The 26,868-nt window shown below is 44.9% G+C and overlaps 1 protein-coding gene across 1 annotated transcript in view; it reads right to left on the bottom strand.

Moving 5' to 3' along the window:
• The window catches only part of AP3B1 (adaptor related protein complex 3 subunit beta 1), a 287,452-nt gene extending 261,084 nt beyond the window's left edge, over positions 1-26,368 (bottom strand). The window contains 3 exon segments of the mRNA XM_040419630.1: positions 15,666-15,740; positions 19,770-19,845; positions 25,895-26,368. Of these exon segments, the coding sequence (XP_040275564.1) occupies positions 15,666-15,740; positions 19,770-19,845; positions 25,895-26,058 (315 nt within the window). The 5' untranslated portion in view covers positions 26,059-26,368.
• Positions 26,369-26,868: the final 500 nt, after the last annotated feature.

Genomic DNA, 26,868 nt, shown 5'->3' with positions numbered 1-26,868 from the left:
ATGAACTGGGCCGAGGCTCACTGGTCGCACCTTCAGGAAGGTCCTGGTACACTTGGCCCCTACCTGCAAAGAACCACAGACACAGGACTGGAACCCAACCAAAACACAGTACATGGATCAGACAATAAATGGGAACCAGCACAGAAGCAGATGCCTGGACCCCAAGCAGAATGGAATCATGGCGGTCACAGGAAGAGTTGCATACAGACTAGAGATCCTCCCTCCGGAGAACCCAGGGGTCCTCTCACGAAGGCAGGACAAACACAGGAACAGAAACAGTAAGGCACTGCAGGACAGACAAGGAACAGACTAGATCAGAAGCAGTAAGTACTGCCAGGCTGGACGTAGGACAGGATCAGAAGCAGTAGGTACTGCCAGGCTGGACGTAGGACAGGGTCAGAAGCAGTAGGTACTGCCAGGCTGGACGTAGGACAGGGTCAGAAGCAGTAGGTACTGCCAGGCTGGATGTAGGACAGGATCAGAAGCAGTAGGTACTGCCAGGCTATCAGACACAGTTAGGGCACTTCTAGGCTAGACATGAAAGAGTGGATCCAGACAGAAAACAGGCACAGAAGAACAGACAGGGCATGGACAAGGAAAACAACATCAACATCATCACAGGACAGGTACAGAGAACAGACAAAGCATCACCAACAATGCATCACCAGGAGACACCACAAACAAGGGCAGATGGCAAAAAAAAACTGGGTGAGCAGCAAGGGGCTACACTCAGCAAGGAACAAGACAGACTGACCACAAGCCCCACACCTCACAGGTAGAAATAGCTGCATAAGGAGGTCACCTGATAAGTCACACCCAGGAATAGATCTGGGGAAGTTAACCCCACAGGGAGGGGAGCCTGCATGAACAGAGAAGTGCACACACAGGCTGCAGTATGGGACGTTGCCCCTGGCAACCAGCAAACACGGAGTAACCCGCAGCCAGTACGCCAGAGCACAAACAACCTGTGACAAACAGAAATGCATCCATACTCAGACCCTGTTCACACACAAGGCCGCAGCCAGCACGCATTGCAGAACCAGCATGCATGGGAACACCCACAGCCACTACACAAAGCGCATGCAGCCAGCCTTCAATGCACCGGTGACAGAAACCACAGGGATGTAGACACGGGGAGTACACACATACACAGGCATAGTTCACACAAGACACCACAGCCAGCACACAGCCCCAAATCAACCAGCATACACAGGAGACAGCCAGCAGCCAGTATGCGAGGGAGCATGCAGCCAGCCTACACGGCCATAACTGTCACAGTGAACCGCACCGTGACACAGTGATTGCTAGCATTCTCTGTGTAAGTGTGTTTACAGAGATAGCTGTCAGTCACTGATAGCTGTATACAGAGGGGTGTTATCAGTGATTGCTAGCATTCTCTGTGTAAGTGTGTATACAGAGATAGCTGTCAGTCACTGATAGCTGTACACGGGGAGGTGTTGTCAGTGATTGCTAGCATTCTCTGTGTAAGTGTGTTTACAGAGATAGCGGTCAGTCACTGATAGCTGTATACAGAGGGGTGTTATCAGTGATTGCTAGCATTCTCTGTGTAAGTGTGTATACAGAGATAGCTGTCAGTCACTGATAGCTGTATACAGAGGGGTGTTATCAGTGATTGATAGCATTCTCTGTGTAAGGGCCTCTTGCACACGAACATTTTTTTTCCCCCGTTTACATTCCTTTTTTTGCGTTCTGTATACGATCTTAAACGAACCATTCATTTCAATGGATCCGCAAAAAAAAATAAAAAATGCCTTTAATTTCCGTTCAAAGATAGAACATGTCCTATTATTGTCCACATAACGGATAAGGATAGTACTGTTCTATCAGGGGCCAGCTGTTCCGTTCAGCAAAAAAACAGAATGCACACGGACATTATCATTTTTTGCGGATCCATTTTTTGCGGACTGCAAAATACTGAAAAAGCCATACGGTCATGTGCAAGAGGCCTAAGTGTGTATACAGAGATAGCTGTCAGTCACTGATAGCTGTACACAGGAGAGGTGTTATCAGTGATTTATAGCATTCTCTGTGTAAGTGTGTATACAGAAATAGCTGTCAGGCTACTTTCACACTGGCGTTTTGGTTTCCGTTTGTGAGATCCGTTCAGGGCTCTCTCAAGCGGTCCAAAACGGATCAGTTTTGCCCTTAATGCATTCTGAATGGAGAAGTATTAGTTCAGAATGCAACAGTTTGCCTCCGTTTCATCTCCACTCCGCTTTGGAGGCGGACACCAAAATGGTGTTCAAGACGGATCTGTCTTGGCTATGTTAAAGAGAATACAAATTGATCCATTCTGAATGGATGCAGATAGTTGTATTATCTGAACGGATCCGCACCAAACACGAGTGTGAAAGTAGCCTTATTCCTGCATGTGTCATTGCTCCAATCAGCCAAGCAAGAGCAGAGACTCTGCTTCAGTTTCAGAGTTGCGACTGCGCAGGAGCCACTGGTCAAAATTATAACTTATACTGAATCTTTTCCCACAAAACTATACAAACAATCTGCTCAGTTCCTCCTGCTCTATAAGCTGCCTGCAGACTGCATTGCATTTCGTGGTGACAGATTCTCTTCAAGCAAACCCGTAATAAATGGAGGAACTGCGCTGTTGTGTGTGTGTGGTACATAAAAATAAAGCTCCACATAGATGACTGGTATTCACAGGTGTTCACATTCATCACCTCTAACAATAAAAGCCACCCTCGCAATGCTGACCTACTGAACACTAAGGCTCCATTCACACGTCCGCAATTTCGTTCCGCAAAATTGCGGACCCATTCATTCCTATGGGGCAGCACGATGTGCTGCCCGGACACGGAATTGCGGATCCGCACTTCCAGGTCTGCACTTCCGTTCCGCAAAAAAATAAGAACAGGCATATTCTATTAGTGCCGGCAATGTGCGGCCGCAAAATGCATAACGCACACTGCCGCTTTCCGTGTTTTGCAGATCCGCAAAACACGTTGCGGACATGTGAATGGAGCCTAAAGGGAAACCTCTTTACTCACAGGGCTATCTTTGGTCTACGTACGTGTTAGAATAATGTGTGGCTCTTTGCTATTAATAGCAAGATTTTTCCTATTCAGTGAAAAACCAGGAAGATCTGGGTTGTTATAGGACAACAAAGATAAGGACCTGCCTCACAAGCATAAGCTGAATACTTAAAGGGGTTGTCCAGTTAATAATAATGGCCTATCCTCAATATCAGATTGGCAGTTCCAGCTCCCGGCACCCCCACCAATCAGCTGTTTGAAGCTTGCAGGAGCACTGCATTCTCTTCACCGTTTACCTGCTCGCTGTCGACATTGCTGCGGTGGCGCAGTGCGATTAGAGCTCCTCTGTCCCATTTGTTGGGAATGGGAAGAAGGAGCAGCAATTATACTGCTTATCACTGCAATGTCGATGGCGAGCAGGCAAACAGTGAAGAGATCGCAGCGCTAGCAGGAACGCTGTGTTCTCTCCAAACAGCTGATCGGAGGGGGTGCAGGGAGTCCGAGCTGATATTGCTGACCTATCCGGAGGATAGGTCATCAATATTGGAAACTAGACAACCCCTTTAAAGGGAACCAGTCCCATTAAAAATGCAATCCATATATCATTCTGCTCAGCTCCTCCTGCTCTATAACATGCTGCCTGCATATCGGACTGCCCACTCAATGTGACACATTCGCTCTAAACTGCTTATATAAACATTTATTTTCTCTCAGCGGATCCCATGCACGGATGATCAAATATTTAAAATTTAAACTCTGAAGGACCAAGAAAGTTTTAGCCTTGAGAACATAGTTTTTATTTTGATTTTTTTTATTATATTGCCTTTTTGCCTTCTGGAGGACATATAATTTTTATTTTTGGTTCAGTGTAGCTGAATGAGGCTTAGGCTATTTCCACACTTGCGTTCGGAGCGGATCCGTCTGGTATCTGCACAGACGGATCCGCTCCTATAATGCAAACGTTGGTATCCGTTCAGAACGGATCCGTCTGCATTATATTTCAGAAAAAAAACTAAGTGTGAAAGTTAGTCAGACGGATCCGTCCAGACTTTGCATTGAAAGTCAATGGGGGACGGATCCATTTGAAATTGCACCATATTGTGTCAACTTCAAACGGATCCGTCCCCATTGACTTACATTGTAAGTCTGGACGGATCCGTTTGGCTCCGCACGGCCAGGCGGACACCCGAACGCTGCAAGCTGCGTTTGGATGTCCACCTGCTGAGCGGAACAGAGGCCAAGCGGAGCCAGACTGAGGCATTCTGAGCGGATCCGCATCCACTCAGAATGCATTGGGGCTGTACGGATCCGTTCGGGGCCGCTTGTGAGAGCCTTCAAACGGAGCTCACAAGCGGAACCCCAAACGCTAGTGTGAAAGTAGCCTTATATTGTTTGTAGGATGAGATGAACTTTATACAGGTACAATGTTATGATACATAACATTAGCGGTTTATTTACCGTATATAAATTTTTATTTTGTAACAATCCTGAAAAATATTCTGCCGTTTTATAATAGAATACATTTATTTTTAGGTTGTTACCGTCATAACAATAGCATATTATTCTATGTTTTATATTTAATAAAAGTTAATTTTTTTCTACAAAAAGTGATTTCTTTTTTTTTGTTGGTTTTTTACTGATTTTGTTTTATTACCTTGTTTACTTGTTTTAAACTAAAGACTTTCATATTTTCTTTTTACATTTCTAAGTACAATGTCCGTCGCCGTAACTGCCTGCTGGATCCCGCAATCCGAACGCAAACAAATGGCATTTCTCAGACGGTTTCGGATGCGGAGCCGTCAGACAAATGCATTGAAATACCGGATCCGTCTCTCCGGTGTCATCCGGAAAAATGGATCCGGTATTTTTTTTTCTCACAGATCTGCGGATGCGCTGACCGGAAGAACGGATCCGTCAATGCAGCAATTTTAATGCCAGATCTGGCACTAATACATTTCAAAAGGAAATTAATGCCGAATCCAGCATTCCGGCAAGTGTTCAGGATTTTTGGCCGGAGAGAAAAATACAGCATGCTGCAATATTTTCGCCGGCCAAAACACGTAAGAGGGACTGAACTGATGCATCCTGAACGGATTGCTCTCCATACAGAATGCATTAGGATAAAACTGATCAGTTTTTTCCGGTATTGAGCCCCGGCGACGGAACTCAATACCGGAAAAGAAAAACGCTAGTGTGAAAGTACCCTTGTATAAGATATTTTTTATATGACATTTTTATATACAATTTTTTTTATATATTTATGTATTTATATACTCATATATATATCATATATGTGCTTATATACACTGCTCAAAAAAATAAAGGGAACACAAAAATAACACATCCTAGATCTGAATTAATTAAATATTCTTCTGAAATACTTTGTTCTTTACATAGTTGAATGTGCTGACAACAAAATTACACAAATTTTTTAACCCATGGAGGTCTGGATTTGGAGTCACACTCAAAATTAAAGTGGAAAAACACACTACAGGCTGATCCAACTTTGATGTAATGTCCTTAAAACAAGTCAAAATGAGGCTCAGTAGTGTGTGTGGCCTCCACGTGCCTGTATGACCTCTCTACAACGCCTGTGCATGCTCCTGATGAGGTGGCGGACGGTCTCCTGAGGGATCTCCTCCCAGACCTGGACTAAAGCATCTGCCAACTCCTGGACAGTCTGTGGTGCAACGTGACGTTGGTGGATAGAGCGAGACATGATGTCCCAGATGTGCTCAATTGGATTCAGGTCTGGGGAACGGGCGGGCCAGTCCATAGCATCAATGCCTTCGTCTTGCAGGAACTGCTGACACACTCCAGCCACATGAGGTCTAGCATTGTCTTGCATTAGGAGGAACCCAGGGCCAACTGCACCAGCATATGGTCTCACAAGGGGTCTGAGGATCTCATCTCGGTACCTAATGGCAGTCCGGCTACCTCTGGCGAGCACATGGAGGGCTGTGCGGCCCTCCAAAGAAATGCCACCCCACACCATTACTGACCCAATGCCAAACCGGTCATGCTGGAGGATGTTGCAGGCAGCAGAATGTTCTCCACGGCGTCTCCAGACTCTGTCACGTCTGTCACATGTGCTCAGTGTGAACCTGCTTTCATATGTGAAGAGCTCGGGGCGCCAGTGGCGAATTTGCCAATCTTGGTGTTCTCTGGCAAATGCCAAACGTCCTGCACAGTGTTGGGCTGTAAGCACAACCCCCACCTGTGGACGTCGGGCCCTCATATCACCCTCATTGAGTCTGTTTCTGACCGTTTGAGCAGACACATGCATATTTGTGGCCTGCTGGAGGTCATTTTGCAGGGCTCTGGCAGTGCTCCTCCTGTTCCTCCTTGCACAAAGGCGGAGGTAGCAGTCCTGCTGCTGGGTTGTTGCCCTCCTACGGCCTCCTCCACGTCTCCTGATGTACTGGCCTGTCTCCTGGTAGCGCCTCCATGCTCTGGACACTACGCTGACAGACACAGCAAACCTTCTTGCCACAGCTCGCATTGATGTGCCATCCTGGATAAGCTGCACTACCTGAGCCACTTGTGTGGGTTGTAGACTCAGTCTCATGCTACCACTAGAGTGAAAGCACCGCCAGCATTCAAAAGTGACCAAAACATCAGCCAAGAAGCATAGGAACTGCGAAGTGGTCTGTGGTAACCACCTGCAGAACCACTCCTTTATTGGGGGGGTCTTGCTAATTGCCTATAATTTCCACCTGTTGTCTATCCCATTTGCACAACAGCATGTGAAAATTGATTGTCCCTCAGTGTTGCTTCCTAAGTGGACAGTTTGATTTCACAGAAGTGTGATTGACTTGGAGTTACATTGTGTTGTTTAAGTGTTCCCTTTATTTTTTTGAGCAGTGTATTTATGTATTCCCATTTTCTGTTTATGGGTCCTTATATACATATATACCCACTTAGCTTAAAGGGGTTCTGCACTTTGTTCAAACTGATGATCTATCCTCTGGACGCCACGACTAGTATAACTGGCCTGGGCGGGGCTAAGCTCCATTCAAGTGAACAGAGCTTAGCCGCGCCCAGGCAAGTTGATAGAAGTCGTGACGTCACTGGGCCGGCCGTAAACAGTGAGAAGGCCGCGGCGCTGCTGTATCGCCGCTGCCTTCTCAAACAGCTGATCGGCGGTGGTCCCGGGTGTCGGACCCCCGCCGATCAGAAGCTGATGATCTATCCAGAGGATAGATCATCAGTTTAAACAATGTGCAGAACCCCTTTAACACTTACATATTTCTGGGAATAACCGCCCATTTTTTTGCCCGATTAGGGTCCATTCACACGTCCGTATATGTTTAACGGATCCGCAAAACACGGACAGCGGCAATGTGCGTTCCGCATTTTGCAGACCGCACATCGCTGGCACTCTCATTGAAAATGCATTTTCTTGTCCGCAATTGCGGACAAGAATAGGACATGTTCTAATCACATTTCGGCCCCATTGAAAATGAATGGACCGCACCTGTTCCACAAAATTGCGGAACGGATGCAGACCCATTTTGCGGACGTGTGAATAGACCATTAAAGAATGATCTATATATATTTAATTAGCTATATGGGTAAATAGAAGTTAAAATACAGTCCCCAGCCCGCAGACACTGGCAATGGGAAGATTCTGCCATACGTTCCACCGGAAGTCCATATGCGTTCCATGGAGGAGCTCCGCACTCCACAGCGAGCGGGACCGGTGCGTTCCTTCCTGTCCCGCTCTTTACTTGACCAGCACCCTTCTCTTCTTCCACTGAGACCCCTGGTGTCATCTCCCAACACCAGGGGCTGGATTAAATCAGAAGGAAACCACTGGACCACCAATTATACTAAAAATATAGGATTTTAATATGCGTTCCACAGTGGAGCACACACTTCCGGTCTGTAAACCGGAAGTGACGTTCCTTCCCTCCGCCCCACCACATGGCACTCACTAATGATATGGTATATAAGACCCACTTGACAAAGGTATTTTTTGTATGACTGCTCCTGAAGAAGAGGGTGTTCTGTAAAACACCCGAAACGCCTTGAGCCCACCTGGGATGATGATAATAAAAGGAAACCACAAGAAGTAACCCTTGGGTACTGCCGTGTTTGTTCCTAACATACTACAAGCGATCCTGGCGGGGGAGGCAGAGTCAACAGGTGTCTTGAGCTTTATCCCATTGACCTCCTCCTCAGTGACGCAACTCAATTTATCATTTTGTTTTTAACATTGAATTTTAATTGTAGAACTAGCCTTTATAGCAGCAACTATGTGTCATAATAATTATTAGTGTTTTATTCAGAGACCATTGGAGCCTATGGCGCCACTTGGGTGGCTTTTATCCCTTTTTTTGTTCACACATTCTACTGAGTATTTGTTCTACTCATAAAGCCACCACGACAGCCTCCCCCCTCCATTCACCCCCAGCCTCCCCCCATCCTCCCCTTTTTTCCTCGTGTCCCTCACTTTATGCTCCCTGCCGATTATTTTGAGATTTCCTTTTCTACCAAAGGGATCTCTCAGATTAACATTCTTATTCTTTTTCCGGTTTAATGTGTATTGCCAGCTTAAAGGGGTTGTCCAGGTTTCGGATACTGATGACCTATCCTTAGGATTAGAGATGAGTAAATTTTTCAAAAATTCGATTCGGCCAGTTCTCCAAATTTTTCGAAAAACTCTGGTTCGATCTGAATTTATTCGCGGCGAATCGCGTTAAAAAACAGCTATTTCCTGGCTGCAGAGAGCCTGTATAGCGGTGTAGAACACTGTGCCTTGCAGTAACACGCATAGGGAGTCTGCTGCGGTAGTGAAATAATACTGTGAGTCCGTATGACATGCAGATGACAGGGGTCGCTCTAGAATCACTGACCAAATAACTCAAGCGTGAACTCAGCCTTACAGGTCGATGTTAGAGTCAAGAAGAAGCGCACTCCTTTTACACCGTCGTCAGCTGATTCCACATAGATGTCTACAGAACCTGTTCTATTAAACGCTTATACAAGTAGTGAAGAGGGTGTCAGCAGTAAATTTGTGTTGATGTCACTGAATATTTTGCCCTTCCTCTGATCCGTCAGAACAATAACCCCCAAAAAACGGATCCTGTCTGTTAAGCATCGGCCTTCACTCGGTCAGCATTTGGTCAGTTATCCATCAGTATTGCTAATGCCACAAAAAAATAGTACTGGATCCAAAACAGAGATGACACGTGAATGGGATATTTGCATGTCTTCTGTTTTTTGTACCCACTCCTGCTTTTGGCTACCAAATCTCAAGCCAATTCTGATGGGACCATACAGGCCTTACAGCTGCTACACAAACAGGATCCGTTGTGCGTCTCATTTTTCCTTCCTCCTGACAGATCAGAAGGGTCAAATAAATGATGATGTCAGCCAGGCCGAAATAGTGGCCCAGTCATGAAGTGGGGAGGGTGGGAACAGTATGAGAAGTCCACAGAGTGGACCTATGACATATTGATGAGGTGGAAGCAGCATGAGAAGACCACAGAGTGGCCCAATGACAGAGTCTGGAGGTGGCAGCCGCATCAGGAGTAAAACTTTGTAGGAAAACCGCAGCACTCTCTTGTCTTCAATATCCAACATGTTTATTCACCAATACAATGTGACGTTTCGACCGGTATGGTCTTTCTCAAGCAACTAACAATGTGAACACAATCAAATACAGATACCCTCTCCAAAGGGTCACATGACCCATTTAAGTATGCTAATTAACATTTGCATATGCAAAATATGTACCACCTCTCCTTGTAACCCCAACTCTAGATTCTACCTTTCACCCTTTTCAGTTTACACTCCTTCATAATACACATTGTGATATATTAGAATCAGAAATCGTGCTTACTGCAATGTTTAGCGGAATCCTGGGGAGCATTTCTCAGAAGGCACCTTCCTATTCGTATCCATGCCCGTTCGGCGTTCCTCAATCCTTAGAGTGCATGCACGCCCACGTCTATTCCCGTCCCCCGGCGCCTGCGCAGAGCCCTCCCGACAGGCGTCATGGAGACCAGACGTGCGTCCCCGCGTCTCCATGTGCATACTGCGCATGCGTGCCTGACACATGTATAGACCGGGCACGGCATCAGGCTCCCTGCTCCTGCGCAGTGCATTTCCAGCAGGCGCCATGGAAACTGGATAAACAATCTTCATTAACGTCCCTTCTCGTACAATATACAAACGCAACATCCATGCTAATGTGTTAAGTGCAGCGTTCGTATTTCTATTATCTTTATTACATACCTCAGTTAGTTATATAGCCACTCAAAGTAGTACAACGTCAGATAAGACAACCTTACTAGAAAAATAGGGCATCTTAGTCACAGAGTTGAATGTTTAGTGCCTCTGGTGGTTTGTGGTATGATGTGCCCAACAAAAAGGGCATTAGTGTGATATTATGGGGGTAGGTTAAGACCTACGCATGATTTATGCGAAGGACGCCCCCCTATGGAATGATTATATGAGCCCTTTCTAATGTTCTAATGATGACACAATGGGACCTACACTTGAAATTTATCCTAGAATTATGGTATAGCAATAGATACCAAGCTGTTTTGATTTAAATGGATGTACCAAATTTGGATTAACTTGGCCCCTATTCATCCCGTGGATGAGTGACTAAGATGCTCTATTTTTCTAGTAAGGTTGTCTTATCTGACGTTGTACTACTTTGAGTGGCTATATAACTAACTGAGGTATGTAATAAAGATTATAGAAATACGAACGCCGCACTTAACACATTAACATAGATATTGCGTTTGTTGTACGAGGAGGGACGTTAATGAAGATCGTTTATCCAGTTTCCATGGCGCCTGCTGGAAATGCACTGCGCAGGAGCAGGGAGCCTGATGCCGTGCCCGGTCTATACATGTGTCAGGCGCGCATGCGCAGTATGCTCATGGAGACATGGGGACGCACGTCTGGTCTCCACGACGCCTGTCGGGAGTGCTCTGCGCAGGCGCCGGGGATAGTGCCGCACGGAATAGACGTGGACGCGCATGCGCTCTAAAGATTGAGGAACGCCGAACGGGCATGGATACGAATAGGAAGGAGCCTTCTGAGAAATGCTCCCCAGGATTCCGCTAAACATTGCAGTAAGCACGATTTTTGATTCTAATATATCACAATGTGCATTATGAAGGAGTGTAAACTGAATAGGGTGAAAGGTAGAATCTAGAGTTGGGGTTACATGGAGAGGTGGTACATATTTTGCATATGCAAATGTTAATTAGCATACTTAATTGGTTCATGTGACCCTTTGGAGAGGGTATATGTATTTGATTGTGTTCACATTGTTAGTTGCTTGAGAAAGACCATACCGGTCGAAACATCGCATTGTATTGGTGAATAAACATATTGGATATTGAAGACAAGAGAGTGCTGCGGTTTTCCTACAAAGTTTGTTTACGTCTGGGGGTGCTTCGGACTGGCTTCCAACACGGCTGGCGCCACCAAATAAAGGAACGGTATTTATATCTTTGTCGTTGTGCTGCTTCATTTTGTTTTTTCTCCAGCAGCATCAGGAGGCCACAGAGCGGCAAGGTGACATAGTGTGGAGGTGACAGCAGCATCAGGAGACCACAGAGTGGTAAGGTGACATAGTGTGGAGGTGACAGCAGCATCAGGAGACCACAGAGTGGTAAGGTGACAGAGTGGGGAGGTGGGTGGCAATACTAGTACCAGCTGAAGATGGTGGGTGAAAGAAGGAGCACTTGGCATCAGATGGGTGGCAGCATCAGAATAGTAGCTGAGGCAGGTAGCCAGAAGAAACCGGTCTCTTTTGTCAAAGTGTTGGTGTGGGACCTTGGAAGATCTAGTCTGATGCATCAGGAATTGGTGGGTGGAAATCCTGGCTGATCTGCGCCTGATTCATATTGACAAAGGTCAGTCTCTCCACATTTTGGTTGGACAAGAGAGTTCTTCTTTGGGCAACTATGGCCCCTGCCGTACTAAACACTCCTGGCGACTGACAAATAACGTGGCCTCCTCAAAGGGGCTGAGCAAACGGCAGGTGTCACACATAAGCTGCCACTGGCTGACATCGAAGTTACACAGGGGAGTACTCCTGTCCGCTTGGATCATCAAGAAATCGTTTATGGCCTCTCTCTGTTCGTATAGTCGGTCCAACATATGGAGGGTGGAATTCCAATGGGTGGAAACGTCGCATATCAGCCTATGTTGGGGGATGCCGTTCTGCCGCTGCAGCTCAAGGAGGGTGTGCTTGGTGGTGTACGAGTGGCTGAAGTGCATGCAAAGTTTCCTGGCCATTTTTAGGAGTTTTGCAGATGGGTGGAAGCCTTCAGGAACCGCTTGACAACCAGATGGAACACGTGTGCCATGCAGGGCACATTGGCTCAGCCCTCCTTGACACAGTGCCAACACCATGTTCTTCCCGTTGTCGGTCAGCATGGTTCGGATTTTGAGTTGTCACGGAGAAAGCCAGGATTTGATTTCTTGATAAAGGACACGGAGCAGTTCCTCCCCTGTGTGACTCAGTTTGCCCAGGCAAACAAGGTGCAGAACAGCGTGACACCGCCGTTCCCTGCACATGTGGTATGCTGGAGGGGCACTGTGAATTAATCCTGCAGTGGTGGCTGAGAACACGGTGGAGGATAAGGAGGCACAGGCGGACATTGTCGCAGGACCAACAGCGTGACAACTTCGAGGCGGAAGCAGCGTCACCTGGCCAAGTTGCTGGTGTGGCTGTGCAGAAACCACAGTCACCCAGTGGGCCGTAAAGGACATGAATTGTCCCTGACCGTAGTTACAGCTCCACACGTCGGCGCCACCGTGCACTTTGGCAGACACAGACAGGCTCAAGGACTGGCCCACCTTCTGTTCTACATGTGTGTGCAGGGATGGTACTGCCTTTTTGGCAAAGAAATGACAGCTTGGGGCTCTCCACAAGCCATCAGTCGAAAGGTGCAGAGTCCAGCACTTGGAAAGGGAGGGACTGCAGAACCAGCAACTTGGACAGGAGCACATTCAGCTTCTGCGCCGTTGGACGAGTGCACGCATACTATTGTCTCTTGGCAATGGCTTCAGTGATTGATTGCTTACGGAATGACTGACGAGCAGTAGGAGGAGCAGGAGCATCAGGGAAAATATTGCAGCCTATCGTTATATTTGGTTTATTTGGATCCATTCAATGCAGAGTATATTTTAGGACTTATATGTCAGTATATGTCATTATATGTCAGTTTATAGTTGATTTTTATTGTATGTGCCTTGCAGGGAATAAATATTTTAACATATCACCTGGTACATATGTAGTATTCCAGTTTTTGAGTGCTCAGCCCAGCTTTTACCTTTTTATCTTTATACATTTGTGTTGGTTGGGTTGGCCAACGGGGCTTTGCAGCACCATTCTTTTGTTAAAGGTACAGTGAGCCGCTATTACCTTTGTCTTTTCTATTTATAGGGCTGTGACACAGGGCTGGCTGGCAGCTGATTGGCTGAATGCATGGCATTATGGGTGATCCTGCGTTCCCAGAGTTCCTTGCTCCATGTCCTCACACGTGCAGAAGCCATTTTAGCCATTTAGCGTGAGGAAATTCTGATTCGGTGCGAATTGAATTTTTCCTGAAATTCGGATCGAATTTCACTTAGTCAACTTCAATTTGCTCATGTCTACTCAGGACTTACACTGCGCAATCGCTACAATGTTGATGGCTTGCAGGTAAACATTAAATTAGGTTGTCCGGGCTTTTAATATTGATGACCAATCCTCAGGACAGGTCATCAATATCAGACCGGCAGGGTCTGGCACCCAACTAAAGCCTTCTAGGCCAGCCATGGTAAGTTCCCTATGCGCTGTGCAAGAGGCATAGCTCAGCAGGGAGTGTCAGAATCCTATTCCACCTAATAGATCTCTATTAGGGTGAATAGGACAAGGGATCAAAAGATCCCAGGTTCTAGCCCCCTAGGTGCTCTAAGAGTTAATAAATAAAAAGTTAAAATAAGGTGGGGGGGACAAACAAAAAAATAAATATATTATAAGTTTAAAGGGGTTATTCAGTTTCTTTAATGCCCTTCATATGCCCGGGCCCCTCACAGAGGTTGTACTTACCTCGCTCCCCGGCACCTGTGTCTCTTCTCATACTGGCACGGCCGCCACTACATCACCCCATCACGTGGATGAAAACATCAAGCGTTGGGGTGGGGGGCAGCCAATATCAGGCTGCGACGGGAACAAGCCTTTCTAGCATCGCAGGTGACGCTAGGGAGGCATGTTCCTGTCGCGGCCAGCAATTGGAGATGCATTGGCCGCCGTGCCAGTATGAGAAGAGACACAGGTGCCGGGGAGCGAGGTAAGTACAACCTCTGTGAGCGGCCTGGGCATATCGGGAGGGGGGGGGGGGGGAAATTATAGAACTTGGATAACCCCTTTAAATTACTCCCCTTTCCCAATTTTACATTTAAAAAAATATAAACAAAAAAATTATAAACATGTTAGGTATTATCGCATCCGAAAATTACTATTAAAATATTTTTTTATAATTTCCTGTGCGGTGAATGCCTTTACAGAAAAAAATTTAATTAAAAACACGCCATTCGCCATTTTTAAGTCATAGGCAATATGGTCGGACATGCCACAAAAATGGTACCAATAAAAACTATAGTTCGTTATACAAAAAACAAGCCATCATACAGCTCTGCAGACTGAAATATAAAGTTATGGCTGGCAATGCAAAGAACATTTGGATTTTTTTCAAATTTTTTTTTTTTTAAAGTAATTAAACAATTGTATTTGAGCTGCAGAATAAGGCCCCTTTCACACAAGTGAACGCATAGCACCCGCTATCATTTCAATGGGTCTGTGTACATGAGCTTTTTCTTACAAGCATCATTTCTGCATTGCATGAAAAACACAGCATGTTCAATATTCTGCGTTTTTCACGCAGCCCTGGCCCTATAGAAGTGAATGGGGCTTCAGTGAAAAATGCATCGCATACGGATCTAATTAGGATGCAGTCCAGGTGCAAAGCGTATTTCACCGATGGCCGCTAGGAGATATTGTATGTAAACCTTTAAGTTTTTTTTTTACGCGCGTGAAAAACGCATCAAAACAGTTTGCACCTGCGCACAAAAAAACTGAACAACTGAACACAATTGTAGACGAAACTGACTGAACTTGCTTGCAAAATGGTGCGAGTTTCACTGAACGCATCCGGAAACAATCAGTATCATTGGTATGAAAGAGGCCTAAGGATGTCATGTCATTTTTAACACATCGTGGAACGCCCTGATGTCAAAACCCCAAAAAACCTTGGCAGAATTGTGTTTTGTTTTTTTTTTGTTTTTTTTACTTCACCTCAAAAGAATTTTTTCCCGTTTTCCAATCCAAGACATGGTAATTAAATGGTGGCATTAAAAAATGCATCTTGTCCCGCAAAAAATAAGCCCTCATAAGGCTATGTGAACTGAAAAATAAAAATAAAAAGTTATGGCTATTGCAACGTGGGGTGGAAAAAAATCTAAAATGTAAAAAGGAGGCCTGGTCTCAAGGGGTTAATCCTAGCTGTCACATGTAATGTACTCTTTTTTTCCCCATTCTTTCAGTCTTTACAAGCTCCAAACTGCACAATACAAAATACAATCACCGCACAGCACTGCCAGGGTAAACAGGACGATCATAAATGCAGAAAAGCTTACCTCGAGATTTTTGCTGGCGACGTTCTTTACGACGGCCGGAAATAACTCTGAGGCATTTTTTCCAGCTGAAATCATCTTAAAAGAAAAAAAAAAATGAAAGCAGGTCAGAAAGACTGATAGATGATTAAAATACCCCCGGCTGATCCAGCTAGGACACGGTTGATCAAGCTCGTGTGATTCCGATTGTCTTCAAAAGTTCACCAAGGCCTTCCAACTTCTGTGAGCATCTAACAGCCCCCAGTCTGTGTGATACATAATGTCCTACACTATGGAATCCTATACATGGAAGCAGATCCAAAAACAGGACATACATATATGTAAGTAAGCAAAATGGGTTAAAAATCTTCTAATAGGACTTCATTTTGTAGTCTCAGACTTTAGCTTCTGCTGGAAAGAAGTGCCAAAATATCAGCTTTTCTGGATCATCAGAAGCCACATTAAAAGAATTTCAGGTAATGAAGGTGAGCAGCGCTGGGAAAATCTTGATTTCTTCTCTGCGTGAGGCCACCATGATTTAGGATTGTGGTCTCCATCTAAAACATGCATTCTCTACATATTCCGACAATGAACTAAATCTGTGATTTTTTTATTTTATTTTTTCTTAAAGGGGTTGTCCTACGAAAAACCTTTTAGATTTTTAAAACCATACCTGTATTGTATGTAATTAAAAATATATTACAGCTACTGAGTTAATGAAATCTATCTGTACAGCACCACCTGCTGTTTGCCCTTTTTCTAAATTTCTCTGTCCTGCTCACTGAGACTGAAGCACACGCTCATTTCCATCCTTCACCTGTCAACAGCTGCAGCAGAAAGGACACGCCCCCTGGGCTGCCAGCTTGAAATAAATCCAACAGAACAATTGGAGCGATGAATGGGGAGATCTCTGGACCCATGTGAGGTACAGGGCTGCTTCTAAGTTTGTTAAAACAGTATTGTCGTGTACTATATGATGTATCATTTTAATTTTTTACATTACTCAGGCGGTAACCCCTTTATCACCATCTACCCCAGGGCTATTATACAATGGAGCAGATTTAATACTACCATTTACCAAGATATTGGAACACGTCTTGCAACACATTTATTAAAGGGGTATTCCCATCTCAGAAAATGGGGGCATATCGCTAGGATATGCCCCCATTGTCTGATAGGTGCGGGTCCCACACCTATAACGAGAACGGAGCAGGGAGAGCTGTGGCTGGAAGTCCCCAGATTTCCCGGGGTCTGTCCACCACCAAGCGCTGCTCTTATAGAAGTGAATGGGAGCATACCGCACATGCGCGGCCCCGGCTCCCATTCATTTCTATGGGGCTGACAGAAATAGCTGAGCCAGCGCTCGACTATTTTCAGCGGCCCCATAGAAATGAATGGAGGGTGGCTGCGCATGCGCAGTGCGCCCTCCTTCACTTGCGGGGCCCCGTTCTCGATATAGGTGCGGTTCTCAGCGGTGGGACCCACACCTATCAGACAATGGGGGCATAACCTAGCGATATGCCCCCGTTGTACGAAATGGGACAACCCCTTCAAAGGGGTTTTCCAGGCCAACAATATTGATCTACATTCTTCAGATAGGTCATCAATATCAGATTAGTAGGGGTCTGATCCCAGACACTGCTGCCAATCAGTGGTTCTCTGCAACCACTGGAACTACCACTGAGAACGGAGCACTAAGCACAGCTCCATTCAAAGTGTAGTGGCCATGTCGGGTAACTGCAACTCAGCTCTTATTGACCTGAATGATGGAGTAACCCAGCACGGCCACTACACTTTGAATGGAGCTGTGCTTCCTGCTCTGTTCTCAGTGGTAGGCCGTGCTAGATCTACGGATCAGACCCTCATAGATCACATATTGATGACCTATCAGTAATACATGCGTTTTTTCATGGTTTCAGAGCATAAATTGCAGTGGACTTTTCACACAAAATTTTTAAGCACACGTGGCCGAAATGCAGGGGTGGATTGGCCTAAGATCCTACAGGGAAATGTCCTGGTCGGCCAATGCTACTGTGAGCGCAGCTGCCTTCTCAAACAGCTGATCGGCAGGGGTCCTGGGTATCGGATCCCCACCGATCAGATGCTGGTGATCTATCCAAAAGATAGATCATCAGTAATAAAAAGGTGTAGAACCGCTTTAAAGGGGTTGTCTGAACATACCAACCTATCCCCCCCTTCCACAGGATAGGGAATCCGTATCTCATCGGTGGGGTCTGACCACTGGGACCCACAGTCATCACGAGAATGGGGGCCCTGAGACCCCTGCATAAAGGGAGTGATGGATGAACATGTTCGTCCAATTCATTCTCTATGGAGCTGCCGGAAATAGCCGAGCACTGTACTTCCAGTCCCACGGAGAAGGAGTGGCGTGGCAGCCAGAAGTAACACCACTCCATTCATTTGGAAAAACTTGGGAACCCTGATCAAGTAATCAGTGGGGGTCCCAACAATCAGATACAGGATAAGGAATAAAGTTTGTATCTTGATAAAAATGCTTTTAATTTGAATGAAGAAGGGGCAATATGCCATACCTATGTCCACTTCCACCTTCGGGTGATCTGTCACCTCTCCTGAGATGTCCAATTTAGTAAAGACATATATTCTCCATGAAATAACAATTCTGGAGAAACTCTCTGCATAGTGTCACCTCTCTGTTGTGCCTCCTAGAAATTTATTAATTAGCAACTTGGCCTTCTCATAGAGTTGTGCCCCTTCACAGTCTGATACAGGCAGCACTGTCTGCGAGACTGTGTGGGGACACTCCCCCAACCGGTAATACCCAGTTGTCGATTTATTCGATAATTTCTAATAAAAATAACAGAGGAACACTGAAACCCAGAATTATATAGAAGATGCTTCAAAATTATTTCATGGTACTCAGAATTATCTACCAAGACATGTCGTGAATGGTGACAAGTCCTCTTAAAGCTCTGAACCCGGACATACCCATATTTTCACCAATTCTGGGTATGTCCGGGTTCAGATCTGTGCATGGTAAGCTAAAGCCTTCACCAAGTCATAGTCTTGCATGTTCTACTAAAGAGTAAATCGCAGAGGCCACAGTCACAGATGTCTGGTGTTTGTGGACAATGGCATGTCCAGGACAAACAGCTCTAATGGCAGCGGGGAAAAAAAGTACCCACATAGAAAGGTCATGGCAGGGCTTCCAGCTGGCATTTTTCAGTAGGATAATGCTCGCCTACACACAGCAATGGTTTCCCAGGAACATCTCCAGATTTGCAAATGACACTAAGGCCAGTTTCACACAAGCATGTTCAGTCTGGGGAACACGCCCAGTGGTGATGACCACATTTCCCGAACCGAACAACGCTCCTCTGACCTGAGCTTACAACATCATAACTAATTATTAGGGTTCCGTTCTGCTGGCCATACACTTGTATTAGGACGGCATGAAAAACTGAATTCCGTTGGGCATGCCGGCATTTACATTATGGATTCCGTAAGAACGGAATCCATTACATAATTCACTTAAACCCCGAACCTGCCAAAAGGCAGGTTCGCTCACTCTGATTGTGATGCTGTGAGATCAGTCGGGGGGGGGGGAGTGTTTGATCCAGGAAATGCAGCCATCACCTGGAGCGGGCTTCCCAAACTGAACATGCAGTAAAGGCACAGTCAGGCCTTACATGCGGATTTGAGGCAAATATCTCCAACAATTTGTAGAAAATATGGCATGCTGTGGATCTGAGTGTCAGTAATACATCCTATAATCTGTGCAGATGTCTTTATTATGTATGGATTTCGTAAGACCCCATTCACTATCATTGTGCTGTACCATGGTGCACACTTTCACTGAAGATTTGCCAAAAAACTTGCCAGGTCTCGATGTGGCTGGAGATCAACCGTATACAATGTTTGTACAATCACTGCCTTATGGTGGCTCATACTCGCATTTACTGGGGAAACCAGTTATGTCCACACTAGGCTAGACTGTAAGTCACCTTGGACTGGGTGGCTGTATAAATCCACTGACCCTGTGCTTTCATAAATTCATATTAGCCTCATGATAACGAGAAGGGAAGGACCACCCATAAACCAAATTACCACCAAGAACACCCATTGCTACAAAATAAAAAGGAATCATACCCCTATAATCCTCTTCATTGCTTCCAGTTTGGAGGAGTCTTTGTTACTTTCCAACATCTGCTTTAAGTCTTCATTCCTACAAAAAGAAAATACAGCGATCACAAAAATGCATATAAAACCCAGAAAACACAGTATACTTTCTTTTTAGAAAGGGAGTCAATGGGCAACATGCACACTGTGTGTCTACACAGTGGTATACATTGGAGCCTTACATCAGTCATCGAGTCGACCAAGAACCCCACCAAAATATTACAGAGTCTAATGAGAGGCCACCTACCCAACAACTAAAGCTTGGCCGAAACTGGGTCATGCAACAGGACAATGATCCCAAGCACACCAGCAAATCTACAATGGAATGGCTGAAAAAGAATACAATCGAGGGGCTGCAATGGCCCAGTCAAAGTCCAGACCTCAACCCGACTGAAATACTGTGGTGAGACCTTAAATGGGTTCTCCAGGATTTCCTCAGGATAGGTCATCAATATCTGATCGGCGAAGGTACAACTCCCAGCAACCCTGCCGATCAGCTGTATGAAGGAGTCACATTCAACAGTCACGTGGCCTGGGCACACGTTAGTACCATTCAAGTGAATGGGGAAGGAGTTGTATTATCAAGCACAGCTGCTAACTATAGAACTGCGCTGTGCCTGGTAACCTGTGAGAAGGCTGTAGCGCTCGCTAGAGCTCCGGTGTGCCGGGAAACGGACTCCCGCCAATCTCATATTGATGACCTATACCAGAAAAAGTCTTTAACCCCTTAAGGTCCAGTGCTGTACATGACACCTTATCCCGTATTTTCCAAAAAGTTTTTTTGGGAGTTTCTACTCTAGGGGTGCATCAGGGGGGCTTCAAATGGGACGTGGCGTCATAAAACCAGTCCAGCAAAATCTGCCTTCCAAAAACCATATGGTGTTAGTTTCCTTCTGCGCCCTGCCATGTGCTCATATAGAAGTTTACGACCACATATGGGATGTTTATGTAAACTACAGAATCAGGGCAATAAATATTGAGTTGTGGTAACCCTTGCTTTGTTAGTGGAAAAAAAATGGATTAAAATGGAAAATATTGGAAATGGAAATTAATTTTCCATTAATTCTTGTGCAACACCTAGAGTTAACAAACTTTGTAAAATCAGTTTTGAATACCGTGAGGGGTGTAGCTTCTAAAATGAGGTCACTTTTTTGGGAGTTTCTACTCTAGGGGTGCAAAATTATCTTAGTGAAATCTGCCTTCCAAAAACCATATGGCGTTCCTTTCCTTCTGCGGCCTGCCGTGTGCCCATACACCAGTTTACGCCAATTTACACCAGTTTACGGCCACATATAGGGTGTTTCTGTAAACTACAGAGTCAGGGCAATAAATATTGAGTTTTGTTTGGCTGTTAACCCTTGCTTTGTTACTTGAAAAAATGGATTAAAATGGAAAATCTGCCCAAAAAAGTGAAATTCTAAAATTTCCTCTCCATTTTCCATTAATTCTTGTGGAACACCTAAAGGGTTAAAGTCTGTAAAATCAGTTTTGAATACCTTGAGGGGTGTAGTTTCTAAAATGGGGTCATTTTTGGGTGGTTTCTATTATGTAAGCCTCACAAAGTGACTTCAGACCTGAACTGGTCCTTAAAAAGTAGGTTCTGGAAATTTTCTGAAAAAAGATTTGCTTCTAAAACTTTTTAGCCTTCTAACGTCCCCAAAAAATAAAATGGCATACACAAAATGATCTAAACGTGAAGTAGACATATGGGGAATGTAAAGTAATAACTATTTTTGGAGGTATTACTATTATAACAGTAGAGATATTGAAATTTTTCTAAAATGTTTGTAAATTTGGTAATTTTTTATAAATAAAAATGTAATTTTTTGACTCAATTTTATCACTGTCATGAAGTACAATATGTGACAAGAAAACTATCTCAGAATGGCCTGGATAAGTAAAAGCGTTTTAAAGAGGACCTTTCATCAGTTTAGCCCTATGAGCTCCTCCCTGGCTGCTAAAGGTGGTTTTGATTCGGATTTACATTAAAGAGGACCTTTCATCAGTATAATTTTAATAAACTAATAACCCTACCTAATAGTGCGGCTTCCACTGATGTTCCCCCTTTTTTTTTTTTTTTTTGTAAATGGACCATCGAATGTTGAAATAATAGCCCCGTTTGTTCTGCAGCAGCGCCTGTCACTCAAGCGCTTTTTTGTATGGGGCGTTGCTAAACTTTTTTCTTTGCTATGGGCCTTGGCTGAGAGCGCAGCCAATCAGAGCGCTCCTCTCTCAGCCAGGCAGATCAGATAGAAAGATCAGCGAAAGATCAGATAGACCGGCCGAGGGACGCGACGGGTGTGGAAGCAGCGGTACGAGCGGCAGGGTAAGTATCATAATCATCCCCTAGACATCGCTGCAACAGGATGTTATGAAGCTAAAGTTCTCGCGAGAACTTTAGCTCCTTCTGCCTGGCTGAGAGAGGAGCGCTCTGATTGGCTGCGCTCTCAGCCAAGGCCCATAGCAAAGAAAAAAGTTTAGCAACGCCCCATACAAAAAAGCGCTTGAGTGACAGGCGCTGCACCAGAACAAACGAGGCTATTATTTCAACATTCGGTGGTCGATTTAAAAAAAAAAAAAAAAGGGGGAACATCAGTGGAAGCCGCACTATTAGGTAGGGTTATTAGTTTATTAAAATTATACTGATGAAAGGTCCTCTTTAATTCTAAGACCAGATTATTTTTATGTTCTAAAAGGTAAAAGCATAACTTAAAAAAAATATATTTATATCTATATATATTTATATATATATATATATATATATATATATATATATATATATATATATATATATACACACACATACACATACATATACACACAAAACTTTTACCTGTAAATAGCTTAATTTAAAAAAAAAGTTCCTGAAACTGGAACTACAACATCGTTAGTTAATATACTAGAGTAGCCATGAGCAATTAGAGGAGGAACGTAATACACGGCTCAGACTGGCAGCAAACAGACACATGAAGGTGAAATCTTATTTAGTGCAAAGGCAAACAGAAGGTTAACTAATCCTAAATAATATGCAGATGTCCTCTGCCCAACCTTGTCATACCCATAATGACAGACACCACTGAGGCCTGCATGTGAGCGGCATGTATAGGAGAGCCGCAGCTGTGTATACTATATGTATACTGCTACATGCATGCACATATTTATACATACAGCTCACATGCATGCCTCCCATTAGGCCACTGGTTGAGGCCACATGCACACAGTGAATATGCAAGAGACGGATACCGACGTGGTGCATCCCGCACTTTCCTCGATAATTATTAAATAGATGTCTGTTCTTGCCCGCAAAATAGACAAGTAGGACATGTTCTCTAATTTGCGTCAAGATGACACCCGCGTGCTGCCCATAATTTTTTTGCAGACCCACAGAAATGAATGGGTCCGTGTCCGTTCCAAGATTTTCCAAAAATACAGTCATCTGCATGAGGCCTAACACTGCAGCCTTGCAGCGCTGGGGTCCTCATGTCCAGCGTCCTCCAGGGGGCCGGGACTGACTGATGAGGACCTGTCTACACCTCAGAGAGTGGGCTGAGAACCTTTGTGTCTCATGTTGGAAGAATGAAACACATAATAAGCATTATTATATTTCCCTTATACAATATGCATGATTATATTACTTATACAATAATGTGTATTATTATACTACCCTTATACAATAATATGTATTATTATATTACACCTTTATAATATTCTTCACTGACTGACAGTCTCTGGATAGTGCCAAATAAAATAATAATTCCTTGGATTGCTGATCTCCACTACTTTACACGTGTCCACAGATACCGTATATGGGTATAGCAGTGACATGCCATTCAGCTGTGTCAGCGCTATCCTGGCCTCCAGCACAGATGTCAGACCTCTAGCGCCTATAAGGGTGGTCATCCAGCTTTCCATAGACCCTGCATGGCATGTAATGTTACTCTGGCTATTAATGCAGGGCAACACGCCATTCAAGGTCTGCGAGGAAACAATGGAGGCCATGCATGGTAAGTGAGAAACGGCAACTCAGGCTCTTTGTTTAACCCAGAAAAGTGAAATTCTTGAACATAAATCTTGGGTTACAGTCCCTTCTTTTTTTTTTCACAAGCTGTCTGACAAGTTTCCTGGATCTAAGACCATTAGATACCAAGTACTCGGCCCGGGATCTTGAGGCCATTAACATAATTGTTTGAGAAAGGAGTAGTAGTACATAAGATAGTATGTGCTTAAGAGAACAGAAGTAGCATAAAGGGAGACATTCCAGCCGGCGATCACTGTCCGCGCCGTATATTTTATTTGCTTACTGGAATGTGATGCTTTCTGCTGAAAACGCCTACAAATGACTCATAAAAGGGGATCACCTCTACCCATGTGTCAAAGCAAAAGAGGCATGGCTGGCATCAGTCGGGCTCAGAAATGTGTACTCTCAGTTGCTAACTTGTAACCAGCCAGTGTCCCATCACCTACTTCAACCAGTCCCCCTTCACAATTGTCTGCTGCCACAGGGACGTATTTGCCACTACGCGTGGCACTGTAGAGTGCCAGGTAGCAGAGGGGAGGGGGAGGGTTGGGGCCCCATAAGCATGGGAGATATATTATATATATTTTTTTTTATTATTATTGCTCCTCTGACTCCCACTCTATTGGCGTTTTCTGGAAGGAAGAGTAGATTCCCTGTCCGCAAGCTTCCCTCTCCGCCTAGCAGAAAGTGCCTGCTGCGCAGATTATTGAAGCAGTAGGTGGTCTGTGCTCCACCGGTCAGGTACACTTACAGCTGCAGCGCACTAACTGTCTCACACTCATCTCTGCATTGTCCTTCCCACCATCTCTTTGGCGGAAGCCAGAAAAAAAAAAAGTTTGTGTGCAAGAGGCTTAAGGCTATATTCACATCTTCATTTTCACTGGATTCGTCAGGGGATCAGCAAAAACGCATCCGGTATATAATACAGTTGTTAGAACGGATCCGGTTGTATTATACCCCAAATGAACAAGACGGATCAATCACTAAATCCACTGTAAGCCAATGGTGGATCCATTTTTTTGGGGACAAGGAAAAAAAAAAGATCCACCATTGACTTACATTGTGTTTCATGACGGATCCGTCTAGATCTCTAGCTCATGACTGTGTGCGTCATGGGAGCGAAACGGAATGCATTCTGGTGCACATCGTTCCGTTCAGTTTTGTCCCCATTGACAATGAATGGGGACAAAACTGAAGCTTTTCCCTCCGCTTTTGAGATCCTATTACGGATCCCAATACCGGAAAGGAAAATGCAGAGGTGACAGTAGCCTACAACACACAGGAGGAGGAGCTGCTATCTGTCAGATGCTCACAGCCAGCATTGTGCGGAGTATTTGAAGACAACTGCAGCTGATACATTTCTGTTAAACTGTCCACTTCAGCTGGATACCAGACATAGTATACAGCCCCAAACTGGTTCTGATCAAGGCCTCGTGCACATTTCCGTTTTTCACAGACGTGTGCTGTCTGCATTTTCTACGGACAGCACATGTACCCATTGATTTAAATGTGGCTGTTCACATTTCAGTATTTTTTTTTTACTGATGGTGGGTGAGTATAAAAAATAAAATCACGGAGACATGCACTACTTTGATCCCCGATTCGGACCAAGCACGCCGATAGAAGTCTATGGGTCCATGAAACTCACGGACACACCACGGATAGCATCTGTTGTGCGTCTGTTTTTCAGTGAAGACAGATAGGAGATTCTTTGGAAATGAATTTTCAGCTGAGCAACGTCAGTGAATTACGGACGACACACGGATGGTAAAAACGGACACACAGATTCTTCATGGACATCTTCACAGATGAAACACGTATCCTTTTTTTAACGGACGTGTCATTGACACGGAAATGTGGACGAGGCCTAACAGTGGGAGCAGTAAGGGTCTACAACTTCTACTGGGTAAGAAGCAGAACCAGCCCGAGTACAGCTCCCCACCTCCGTATCCCCCACCTCCTATATCGATGCAGACATATATATATATGTACATATAAACACACGCAATATATAGAAAAGAGGATTAATACGGTACATGTCATAGAAAAGGCGCGTTAGATGACCAATACTACATACCCGAAGATCAGATGAGAGGGCGGCCGCTCACCGCTGCTCAGTCCTATTTCCTCTGCTGTGGGCTCAGGACTCAGACTTAGCTGGAGGTTATCAGCCACATTGAGGACAGACTGGACTGCGGAGGTAGCACTCACTTTCTTTAGTAAAGCGATATGCTGCTCCATGCTGCACGTAAATCCGAAAGGAACCAAGGGTTGTGTGACGTTTCGGCCTTGATCTTTTGATAACTCCTGGAGACACAATTATTATAGCCGGACAGGATATAAACTCCCTCAAGAACAGAGAAAACTTCTTACAAGCTCAGAAACGAATTTCCCTTAAAAAACAAGCCGGCGGAAACAGCATAAAGCGACATTGTCGTCCAGTCTAAATGAAGGGGCTCTGGGGCGGCCGGAGTAGCGTGCGGCTCATGCTTAGATATATATATATATATATATATATGTCCCAGCAAGAAAGAGAAGCTTGAAGAAGTTCCTTTTTTTTTGCCTTGAATGACACGAGGCGTATTTCACGCTCACATGGTGCAAGTGAGAAAGTGAAGTAAAGCCCATCCGCTCACATGTCCCATAGAAGGAATGCACAGTAGCTTCCCTCTAAGAAATGTTGCTCTACAAGACCGGGTGCGTGTGAACCTTCCCATAAGGTGTGTCTCCTTAATGGGACCCATTCACAGCCTCATAAAGCCTGTAAAGAGTGTGGCTGCTTCAGCCGATGAAAGGCAAAGCGATTGCCCTCCTACCTCTGCCACAGTAAATCCAGCACTTAAGGGTTTACAGGAGGATTAATCACAGGACGTCTCATCCTTAAGCCACTTGCACACGAACGTTGCGCATCCGTTCCATGCATTGGGGACCTCAATTTGCAGTCCCCAATGCACGGCAAAGTCCGTTTGGCGGCGGGGACAGATCTAGACCCATTCAACTTGAATGGGTCCGTGATCCGTCCGGACTGCAAAAAGAAAATATAAAATAGAG

This window comes from Bufo bufo, chromosome 2, assembly GCF_905171765.1.
Source record: "Bufo bufo chromosome 2, aBufBuf1.1, whole genome shotgun sequence".
In the NCBI taxonomy this organism is placed as follows: Eukaryota; Metazoa; Chordata; class Amphibia; order Anura; family Bufonidae; genus Bufo; species Bufo bufo.
The sequence above is the reverse complement of the archived record's forward strand: the minus strand, read 5'-3'. Positions and strand labels throughout refer to the sequence as shown.